The sequence below is a fragment of the Nelusetta ayraudi genome, unplaced genomic scaffold (assembly GCF_046127955.1).
Source record: "Nelusetta ayraudi isolate G7.1 ecotype Tasmania unplaced genomic scaffold, CSIRO-AGI_Nayr_v1 ptg000011l, whole genome shotgun sequence".
Taxonomy (NCBI): Eukaryota; Metazoa; Chordata; class Actinopteri; order Tetraodontiformes; family Monacanthidae; genus Nelusetta; species Nelusetta ayraudi.
The window spans coordinates 8,375,872-8,387,793 of record NW_027466061.1 but is presented as its reverse complement, the minus strand read 5'-3'; the positions used below and the strand labels follow the sequence as shown (position 1 = coordinate 8,387,793).

The 11,922-nt window shown below is 42.8% G+C and overlaps 1 protein-coding gene across 3 annotated transcripts; it reads left to right on the top strand.

Moving 5' to 3' along the window:
* Positions 1-336: 336 nt before the first annotated feature.
* Positions 337-11,920, top strand: LOC142884692 (palmitoyltransferase ZDHHC23-A-like). 3 transcript variants are annotated; one of them, XM_076020523.1, is made up of 10 exons: positions 494-862; positions 1,744-1,909; positions 3,181-3,798; positions 4,717-4,884; positions 5,408-5,645; positions 10,413-10,552; positions 10,674-10,753; positions 10,849-10,962; positions 11,451-11,552; positions 11,645-11,920. In XM_076020523.1, the coding sequence occupies exons 2-10, from the start codon at positions 1,791-1,793 to the stop codon at positions 11,662-11,664; spliced, it is 1,599 nt and encodes a 532-aa protein (XP_075876638.1). In that variant the 5' UTR covers positions 494-862; positions 1,744-1,790; the 3' UTR covers positions 11,665-11,920. The 3 variants fall into 3 exon arrangements, with proteins under 3 accessions (XP_075876636.1, XP_075876638.1, XP_075876637.1); XM_076020521.1 differs by lacking the exons at positions 10,413-10,552; positions 10,674-10,753; positions 10,849-10,962; positions 11,451-11,552; positions 11,645-11,920 and having other exon boundaries at positions 337-605; positions 714-862; positions 5,408-5,875; XM_076020522.1 differs by lacking the exons at positions 494-862; positions 1,744-1,909; positions 3,181-3,798; positions 4,717-4,884; positions 5,408-5,645 and adding an exon at positions 9,260-9,445.
* Positions 11,921-11,922: the final 2 nt, after the last annotated feature.

The window sequence follows — 11,922 nt, the reverse complement described above, 5'->3', positions numbered from 1 at the left end:
TGAAATAATTCATAGACTGAAAGTGCTGTCACAAAAAATAATGATGTGTGTGTGTATAGTGTCCAGGAACACTGGCTCTTATTAAACATAACACACACACACACACACACACACACACACACACACACACACACACACACACCCTCCTCTGGACTTTTCCAGGTTGCCTGCAAGGAAATATGATCCCAGAGGGTGGGGCTGCCCCCTGGATCACCACTCACTCTCTCATCTTGGAGTGCCTGTCATGCTTCTCCTACACACACACACACACACACACACACACACACACACACACCAGCAGTCCACTCAGCTAAGCACAGCCCAGACAGTCCTGACTGCTGCTGCCAAGCTCCTCTACATGGCCCTTCAGCAGTAGTGTCAGAGGTACGACGGGCTGCTCTGACTCTCCACTCAGGTGTTCCGGTGCTGAAGCCAGAAAAGTAGACTGAGCTGGAGAACAACTTGTGAACTATTTCATGACCTGTGGAGAGGATGATGGCACTTGCAACACAATTCCTTCCTCTGGGACGCTTCCAACGCGGCAACCCAAGCGGCGAGAGCCATTTGACTGCACCGGTGCAGCGTCACCACAGCGCCAAACCGAGGTGCAATGTTCCAGCTCTTCTTTTTTTCTTCTCTCTCTCTCAACGCAAGAGACTGTCGAAAAAGTAGGCTGCCGCTGCCGCTGCTGATTTCTTTATTTGCCACTCAAGTCATTCACAGAAGGAGCTTGGTGACAAGGAGCTGTGCACTCGATCACATCCCTCCAAGAAGGATTTTTTACATTTCACCTGGAGAGAATAAAGTCTGCGATCTCAGAAGAACCTCAGTGGTGGTTTATGTTTTGTGCTGAAGACAAAAGGTAAGTTGGCCAAGAAATGGAGGAAAGTCTTTGGGGCAAAGAAGTGACATAAGTTTGCTGTAAAACGTAATATTCAAGCAGCAGTGCTAGAAGCGACGACTTAGAATAGAATAGAATGATATTGAATAGAATAGAATAGAATAGATGTACTTTATTGATCCCAAATTGGGAAACTACACTGTAGCAGCACTAAAAACAATACTTAAAATAAACTATTCAGTAATTACAAGAAACATACAAGTCAATCTATATACAAACAAGTAAGAGCATATATGCAAAGACAGTCAATGGTTATTCTATTGTTATAATGTTATTCTATTATGATTTTTATCCTAATCGAAGTGACAAACCTAATTGAAACAATAACCCTACTTAAATCAGAACATCTCTGCGTGTTGGACTTGACTCTGTGGCCCAGATAGCTTCTGTCCCTGTAGACACAGTGGCCTTGTTTCAACAAATTACACAGGAGGCTCCTGGGGACTAAGATCCTTTTTTTTTTTTATTATTTGATAATTTTTAACACCTCAACTGGTTGAAGCGGTTTTGATGCTGTAGAGGGATTTAGAGTTCCGCTGTGGTCAGATTATAATCTTGATCTGAGGTGAGATTTACTCTGGAATATTAGTTTTAATCATATTAAGAGTTGGGCAGAAGACATCAGCTAAGCAGGTGGAAGTTAAAAGGATTGAGAAAATGTACATACCGGTAGTGGCATGTTTTGTAACGTCTTATTGAAATGAAAACCGAGTTGTTGTTTTTTAAAGATGATACAAAAAATGAAAAGAAAGATTTGGGATTTTAAATGCATTTGTGTGTTCTAGTGGGGCAGTTTCTTTTGATGCGACGTACCAAGTGTGAAATTTTTCCCTTTACTGTAGGCACTTTTAGTTGGACTGAGCGCCTATAAACTGTTAAGCAAGTCGTAATGCAATGGGAAAAGTTGAAGCCTCCGGAGCCAGACGACCCTCTGTGTTGCTGTGAGTGTGACGTCTGCCAGTGCACATGCTGCTGCGACTGTGAGGATCTGGATGAAGCCTTCAGCAGGTACGCAAGACTTGGTGAACTGACAACTGGCCCTCTGACTCATTGTTGAGAGTTATTTTTTTTTTTTTTTTTTTAATGCATTGAAAATATTATATCTCTGTCAAGGCTTTTATTGGCTTTCAGATTCATACTGGGTGGATTTACTACTTGAGAAGGAGATTGATGGAGCTTCACACGTGGAACACAATATAAACCAGAGTGACAGGAATAGTTGAATTAGTGCCGGTGGTGGAGAGCTAGATAAGAAGACCCCTCTCGAATCTGTCACTGAAATACGACACTACAGCCGGCAGCTGCCAGGGCAAAAATACTGGCTTACATCTCCCTGACAAAAAAAAGTCAAACACATGACCCTTTGGTGCATCACATTGTCATTTTTACTGTTGTTGTTTTTAATTGATAATTCAATCAGTGTGACTAAAAATACAATTAGGGTCTAAAATTCTAAATGTGACAGCAATATTAAAGTGTTTATGAAAGGACCTGGTATAAAATCTTGATAGGGTACTTTCTAAGTAGACTTAACGAATACCCCTAAACATGCTTGTAAATATATTCATTCATTCATTTTCCATACCCGCTTAGTCCCGAGCTCAGGGTCAGGGGGGTCTGCTGGAGTCTATCCCAGCTGTCTTAGGGCGAAGGCAGGGTGACACCCTGGACAAGTCGCCAGTTCATTGCAGGGCCACATAGAGACAAACAACCATTCACACTCACATGCACACCTACTGACAATTTAGAGTGTTCAATTGACCTCACGTGCATGTTTTTGGAGTGTGGGAGGAAGCCGGAGAACCCGGAGAGAACCCACGCAGACACAAGGAGAACATGCAAACTCCACACAGAAAGGTCCCAGGCCCGGAATCAAACCCACAACCTTCTTGCTGTGAGGCGGCAGCGCTAACCACTGTGCCACCGTGTCGCCCGCTAGTAAATACAATTACATTTTGGATATAGTTGTAGCAAATGAAGACACGCTGGTAGAGTTTAGTGGCTCTTTTAGTTTCACACTCTCAGACTTGTTGGTTGTTGTATTTTTTACTTCTTATTTCAATTTTTGCATGTTCAAAACAAACTTAAATCATCATCATCATCATCATCACCAAACAATGGCTTCCAGCTGGTGTCAGTGCCTTAAGGAAGCTGAATAGTTCTGAAATGACTGACTGGGAATGCTTCAGTTGGGAGCTTCACATTATGCACGAGGGAGATTTAAAAAAACAAAAAATCTTCAGAGTTGTTGCTGACTTGACGCTGGCTCCTCCCTCCAGGTGGCTGAAAGACATACCGTCCAAAAGCAGTGGCCAGTGTGCCGCACTGGGAGCCATGGTGGACCACCTGGAGATCTCCATGGTCCCGGCCCTGGTGCTGCTCCCCCTGCTGCTGCGAGTTGCATCGCTGCACTACCTGCTGGGCGTGGTCATCCTCACGTCGCTGCCGGCCCTCCTGCTGTGGTACTACTACGCCACGCACCGCAAGAGGAGGCGCACCCTCTTCTTCCTCACGCTCTCCCTCTACTCCCTCTTCTACATGTACTACCTCTTCCTCACCGAGGTTTGGCCACGCGGGGACGTGAGCCCGCTGCAGCTGTGCACCGTGACAACGGGCATGATCCTCATCATCGTCTTCCTCGTCCTCACCAAGAGAGGCCCCGGGTTTGTGAGCGCCTCCCTCCATGAAGCGCACAAACGCAGCCGGGAGTTAAACAAGGACGTGGACGGCTCCATCCAAGTAGCGCCCTCGCCCTCGGGGGCCGGCGCTGCAGCACAGGAGGCCCCAGCAGCCAAGTGGAGCAGGTGTGCTGTGTGCAAAGTAATGCGACCACCGCGGGCGGGCCACTGTCGGACCTGCGGAGTCTGCGTCCAGCGTCTGGATCACCACTGCATCTGGTGGGTACACGTACAGTTGTTGTTTGTTGCATTGTAAGTGCAGCTGCAACATCTAATGAGGAAATCATTTCACAAACAGCCTCTTTAAACTTAAAATAGTGTTTTTACGTTCTCTAAATTTGAGTTCAATTGAAATTATAATGACACATTTCAGCAAACAGATTTTTTGATAATACTCTCCAGGTTTCCAACAACAATTGTGGGGTTTATTTTTATTTCAAAAGTTCAGCTTTTTTTAAAAACCCTTTTTTGAAAATATTTTTTAAAAATACAAAGACTATCCCACAAAAATATGTAATTGAACTTGATGCAAAGCATTGAAAACTTAAGAACCACCTATTAACCTCGCAATCATGAGTGCAGGAGAAGCAGTGACACAAAATGGAGGGATTAATGGAAACTATTTCTTAATAATCTAATTTAATCATCATGAAAAGTAATATTTCAGGCCTTCTGAACTGCATCCATCCATCCATTTTCAATACCCGCTTCTTCCTGCATTCAAGGCCACAGGGGTCTGCTGGAGCCTCTCCCAGTTGTCCTAGGGCGAAGGCAGGGTGACAGCCTGAAAAAGCCACCAGCTCATCGCAGGGCCACATAGAGACAAACAGCCATTCACACTCACACACACGTTTCCAGTTCCCACTTCACCTCACATGCATGTTTTTGGAGTGTGGGAGGAAGCCAGAGAACCTGGAGGGAACCCATGCAGACACAGGGAGAACTCCACACAGAAAGGCCCTAGACCCGGGTTTGAACGACAGCACTAACCACTCCACCAACATGTCGCCCCTTACACAACACAAAACAATAACAATGTGTTTGCTAATTTTTCTAACCTGCTCTTAGCATTACACACCGGGTCCTGGCAGCGTGTTGTGTGTCTGTGACTGGTGTGTGCGTTCTGATGCTCCACAGGATCAACAGCTGCGTGGGCCAGGCGAACCACCGCAGCTTCCTGCTGACCCTCTCCGTGTTCGTGGTGACGTCGCTGTACGGCATCAGCCTGGTGCTGGGAAGCATCTGCCCTCGGCAGCACGTGCTGACAGCTCTGCTCTACTGCCCGGCCGTCTACGCCCAGTCCAGGTGCGGCACCACGCCGAATTCCCTCGGCCCCGCCCACACCACTGTGTTCAATAAGCCACCCCCACCCCCGCGTCCAATGTGGTGGCCCATTCATTGCTCACCCAGCGCATAGGTCGAAATGTCCACCGTTTTGGAATGGCTTCAGGGTTACTTCCACATTATGCGGCCCATAGAGCATGTACAGTAGTGTCACTTCCCATCATGCCTTCAATCAGTACGGCAGGGAAATAAACTCTTCTGGGGATTTCCTGGACTTTAGACAATTTTTAGAAAGATTTTAAGTCCATGACTTAAAAATACACAATAGAAAGATTTATGATAACGTCACGTCAGAGGCGTCCTGTCAGCCATTTTAGTGATGTTTATTTTTGTATCGCATCCTATGGGGAAAATATTTTTTGGGCCTCATGGAGTTTTTGGCTGCATATTTCCAGGCTGGTATCCAGTTCTTATAATACATCCATGACAAATAGACATCAGTAAAGTTCCCCATCATTCACTCATGAACTCTTAAACTTTGCAGCACGGCGCTCTGCTTCACCTGTGCCTGGTACAGCAGCATTATCACGGCCGGGCTGCTGTACCTGTGGGTGGCGCAAGTGCTCAACATCAGCTTCAACGTGACGGAGCGAGAGTCTCTGCTGGCCCTGAGGAGCAAGACGGGCCGCAGCCGCCTGCAGGGGTTGGTCGTCGACACGGGGGAGTATTCGCGCGGCTTCTTTCAGAACTGGGTTGAGTTCCTCACCATGGCAGACGCCTCGGCCGCTCATCGCTCCAGCCTCACAGATGTGGTCTAGTTTTGTTTGGGCTTTTTTCAGCCTCCACAAAGAAAACTTGCAGTGATGAGACTAATAAGCTGATTACTTTTGAGGGCAGCGTCTTTAAAAAAGAAAAAGGGGTGAAATTTTTCATATGTAGATCATATTGCTGATGGTTTCTGGCTTTTAATGATTTTTTTTCTTCATTAAAACCTTGTACTAAATTCACTAGTGACTTTGTTTTTGTGAAGAATTTTATTTATTTTTTTTTAAAAAGGAGGAGCTTCAGTCCAAAACTCAACAAATTCTCGCTGAGACATAATGTAAAAATAAAAAGTTCCATGTTAAGCACAAAAGGTAATGTACAATGATAAAACCAGAACCTTTCTGAGGTCAGGTGAAGACTGACAAACATGCAATGTTAAACATCATTTAACATTGCAGCAGTTTATTGTACATGATTATTTTGTAGCACTATCCTTTCAAAGTAAAAATGTTGGAACAACAGCAACCCTTGAACAAATGATGTGACTATAAATTCCTATTTATAGCGCACTGTCATATGCACCTACTTCCATGATTCTGATGCAGATCTAAACAGTCTTGTCAAGTCAGATTTCACATTCACGAGTATTCAGAATAAATAAGTATAACAAAATAGTGAAGGGAGAAAAAAGCTGCAATGAAAGAAAAAAAAAAACACAGTGACCAACAGACCGCTGACTCCTGTCAGATGATGTCCAATTGTAACTTTCTCAACCACTTACAGTTCTTCCATTTTCGTGACTTGTGCAATCTTGTATTTCCTATATTTACTTAATGTTCCTGCACACAGAGCTCTGTTAATGGTGTTTAATGGTGTTTAATGGAAGACCAGCCAGACTTCATGCAACACAGAGGAAATACTTTCATAAAGAGTCAAGACATTATTTATTGAGGCAAAAGACAAAAATCTTCCCGTGAATAATGCATGCAAATCAATGTTGAAAAGTAGATCTGTTCAGCCTTGAGCAGTGGAGAGAACAATCTAAGCTTAAAAAAACGCACTCTCTTTATTCACTCTCCTCCACTGTTACACTCCCCATTACTTTCCCATTATCATTTAATACACATCTTGAGAGGAGCCAATCAATAGAGCTGTTTAAACCAATGCATTTAAATCACTCAGTCCATCAACTGACGCCGTTCCTTCCTACTGCCACCTTATGGTCAGCTTGTGCATTACAGCATGATGGTCTGATTGGTTCACCCATACATTTTACCCCACTTTTGCTATGATAGCATTTTTTGTTTGTTTTTAGTTGCTCAGACATAGATTTTTTTTTTTTCAGGGGATGGGGGAGGACTTTATGAATTTGATTACTGCTGGTTTTACGTAGTAAACAAAAACTATGTGGTTTTGTTGGCTAACCTTTTCGATATTGTGCCTCTACCAGGGGCAGAGAGACAATGTGATGTGTACTATGTTTGATGTGTCAACATTCCCAAGATGGAATGAGTGAGCCTCCAACAGTGCGTCATTTCATGTCATCCCACCTGAACAAACACATTGTGTAATTCTTAGCATGAATCTGACTCTTAATGTCTTTAATATAAACTATCAAATATGTGTCAAAGGGGATAAAACCAGGACTCACAAGTCCAGAAGTGTGGTTACATTTAGGTTTCCCACATGTGATGATGGTTTGAAGGAAGTAAAAATAACAAAAAAAACACTGAAGTTGAACATGTCACTTGGTTCAACATCTGCTGTCAGCATTGAGCTCTTTCTCTTCCACATTCCATTGGCGAACACAGCTGCGAGATTATGTAAAGACTTCCGTCCTCTGACAGTCGCTATGTGCAGATGTCTGAAAGGCATCTTGTACAAATTTAGATTTGAAAGCCTGTGATGATTTCACGTTTATTTAATTTTATTTTTTTAAGAAACGATTCTTATAAACGGTTCTATAAACTTTCATTCTGGCCCTCAAACAGACATCTTCAGGAAAGACAATATGAAATTGACCAAGATTTAAACAATATCAATTTGACAACTTGCTAAAACAGCACAGTTTGACAAAACAGCACAGCGGACACGCATCAGCACAAATGTTGACAGCTTGTGGATCACTGCACACATCAAGCGTATTTGTGCAGCTGCTGACTGTTTGAAACTTTTTCAGGCATAAAGTACTTTTCCTGACAGATTAATTTGTGTGCACGTTCTCCGTAGGCAAGAACCTGTACCTGTTTAAACTGGCACGGTATGTACTCGGGAGGAGTCTCAGCACTGTGACATGTGTCGGCCTGTGTTGTTTCCCTTGGTCCCTCTTCTGCTCCTCAACATCACTTCAGGGCTCCTGCCCATTCAGCTGCAGGGACTTGGAAGACGAAAGCTACAGTAGGAGCAACATCACCAAAAATAGTAATAATAATAATTTTTATTATAATTATTATTATTATTATTATTATTATTATTATTATTATTATTATTATTATTATTATTATCATCACCACCATAAAATAGGTTAGATGCCTGGTCTGTGTGGATAGGATTGGTGAGGAAAGCATACTTTACTGATTGTAGGTAAAAACTCAGTATAGTTGACTCATGGCAAGTCTTTGCTGATTTTCTATCAGTCTATCTGTTTATTGCACACGGGAAGGAACTGGTAGGGTAAAAACTATTATCAGAACAGACTCAAGTGAAAAGCATTTTAAAATTCAGTGCACGTAATTAATGCAACGTGACAAGGTCACATTTTGCTGCTGCTTTCTGTGACCTGAAACTAATGAGTATGACCTTTAACATCATGCAAGGAAAATCCAAAGTACTGCAATCAAATCACTCATTCATGTTGGTATAAATCGTAAATCATGGTAAAGAATCGGTTTGGAAAAACTGAGCATTTTGTGCTATGGATGTAAACTGAGGGTAAAACATGCTAATTTTTTTTTTATCATTAATACACAAAGCAGCTCCACCTAGGGTAGAAAAATAAAGTTCTGGAAATGGGTGTAATATAGGAGCATTGTGTATGATAATGCTAGAAAGAGTGCAAGTCAAGTTTATAACGAGGTTCTTTTTGCATTTCATGCACATCAATTGGTCATTTGAATCCATTAAGTCAAATGATGAGGGCAACGTGTTTCCGAGGGAAGCGTTTATGGATCGATGGACGCATTAGGAACCAAACATGCCAGGGCGCCGCTCATTTTGCTGCAAATGCTGACAAGGGAATTTTGTTCTGGGCTCTTTGCACAGAAAGAGCCAGATTGACAGCCGCTGCCTTGTTTACCACTGGGGGATGTTCATGTGTTTTTACAGCTCCTGAACAGGTTCTGTTGTTCCTTGACGCGTTCCTCCGCTCATGCATTCACTGCGCGCTGCGTGCGGGGGCACAGCTCAGCTTTGTCCTGGCAGGACCGCTGCCTCACTTTGTGGCCGTGAAGCTGTTTGTTCTGCTGAAGCTTCTCGTGTTCGAACCCATCCCGGCTGCAGGGTTTGTGCGAGTTTGAGCGCCAGTGAGTGCGTGAGAGCGAGAGGGAGAGAGAGAGAGAGAGAGAGAGAGAGAGAGAGAGAGAGAGAGAGAGAGAGAGAGCTTGATGGGAGGGAAAAGCTCTCGCAGTCTCACTATAAAAAGGTTTGTCAGGCAGGAATCCGACCACAGACCATCGAGGCTGCTTCATCACTTTTTATGGTTTTTGTGTGTCACTGATTGTAAGCGATGACTTTGCTGCTGTCTCTGCTGGGAGTCGTGCTCTGCTCCTTGGCAGGCTCCTCTCAGGTGCTGCCCCAGGCGGACTTTAACACACAGGCGGTGAGTGGCATCATCGCGTGAGCTAAATTCCATTTTCCTTTAGGGAAATGTAAATCTCGGTTTATTTTCTCATGAAGCGGTGCTTGATTGAGATTTTTTAGAAATATTTGAATTACCATTGAAAGATATGTGCATTCCATTATTGGATGTGTACCCCTTTAAAAACAATGACCAATGTTTTTTTTCCAAAGTTTTTCTCTGTACTACCAACACAACAACATAGTTCAAATAGCTCCACTTCAAGCACCAACTGCAACTGTAGTAACACTTACTTTGAATAGAAATTCTTTTAAACACGAAAGCATCAACTAGTAGAAAGTACAGATATTTGTGTACGAATGTAGGGGAGTCAAAGTAGAAAGTCATCAGAAAAAGAAATACTAAGTGACAAAGTATACTTCATTACTTCCTATATGTATGCACATATATATATATATATATATATATATATATATATATATATATATATATATGTATATATATATATATATATATATATGTATATATATATACATATATATATATATGCGTACATATAGGAAGTAATGAAGTATATATATACTATATATATATATATATATATATATATATATATATATATATATATATATATATATATATATATATATATATATATATATATATATATATATACACACATACACACACACACACACACACACACACACACACACACACACACAAATATTCTATGTATGGCACATTTTAAGTGCTGAAATAAAATGAACTTTTCTTTTCTTTTTTCCCCCAAAATACAAAAGTGTGCTTGTTTGTTACATTTTTGTGAAAATTTAAGAGGCTTTATGATAAAGATGTAAAGGTAAAAGTCTTGGATCATTCAGAGATTAAAACAACACTTTAATAAAGTTAAGATGCAGTCTATATGTAGCAGCATTCCTCTCTTCAAGTCACTCGACTGCTGTGTCTCAACCTCATTTCTGCGCAGGCCGCAGGGAAGTGGTACCTGGTTGGATTTGCCACCAACACTCAGTGGTTTGTTAGCCACAGAGCCAACATGAAGATGGGCACAGCTCTGTTCACCCCGACGGCGGAGGGCAACCTGGAGCTGTCGTACAGCAGCCTCAGGTAAGAGGGAGAGGAGGAGGAGGAGGAGGACGAGGAGGAAGAGGAGGAGGGGGAGGATGGGAATCACACAGAGTCAATCAGCGGGTCAAATGTCCATGATGGCTTTCTGGCTTCTCTGCAGAAGCGACGGCTCCTGCTGGAGGATGGACAACCTGGCCCGGAGGACCGACGTGCCTGGGAAATTCTTTTACACAAGTAAGCGTGAGTACACACACACACACGGTCACAGGAATTCATGAATGACTCGGCGGAGTTCCCGCTGTCACGCTGCCCCGACGCTCCTTTTTCCCCACCAGGCTCAGATAGCGACAACAACATGATCATCGTGGACGCAAAGTACGACGAGCACGTGCTGGTGCACGTCATCAAGGCGAAGGGGGACGACGTCAGTGTTGTCAACAAGCTATACGGTAGGTTGTTGCTATCGTCATTACCAGTCGTGCTACATTTAGCAGATAGTTCGGAAAACAATGCAAATTGTTTTAGTGGATCACAACCAAGCTGCCCCCCTGTGTTCTTCAAAAACTACCCAGAAAAACAGCACGTTTAGCCCTCTGTTTACAGCATGCCACAAAAAAACACAAGGTGTCAGTGTACTGCTGAAAAGCTCAATGCTTTGTTGAACCTTCCACATATTTGGAAGGGCAAAGGAGGCCAGCAGAAGCTTGTTCAAAGGCCAGGGCTTAGAGAACAGCAGTACAATGCAATATTCACATTTATACAAAAGTGCTGGCTTCTCTCATGTCTGATCAGGTTCTCCACAGACAATACTGCCGTTAAGTATGAATGGTGTGAATTTTGTACAGTATGGAGCATTTAATCTGATCTGTAACTGTAGGTTTTTAGTTGCTTCCACAAGGTCCACTGTAACTCATTCAAGTCGTGGTGTTTTTGGCAGGTCGCAGCCCGGACCTCAGCACCGACCTGCTGGAGAAATTCAGGCAGTTCTCGTTGGAAACTGGCGTCGAGGCGGAAAATATTGCTTTCCTCCCAAAAAATGGTACACACGAACGGAACATTCAAATGATAACATTTACAACGATGAGTGATCTCAAATCTAATCCTGTACTCTTGCTCTTTGCCGTTTATTAGGAGAATGCACATCTGCTTAGTTTCCTGGTCATGGCGAGTCAGTGGTGCTGTCTGAAGAGGATCGCTGCAAAGAGGGTTTTCTTTGCCTTTTCCTGTATAAGCTAAAGAAAATAAAATCAGCATCTCTAAATGAAAGTAAAAAGAATTTGGAGTCCGGTTGCAGTGAAGTCTTGAGCAAACAATGATCTATCTGCTTTAGACACGAATCCTGTCATTATAATAGTTTGCAATTTTCTTCATCTGAATATCTAAAATAAATGTTATTTGATCAGTTGATA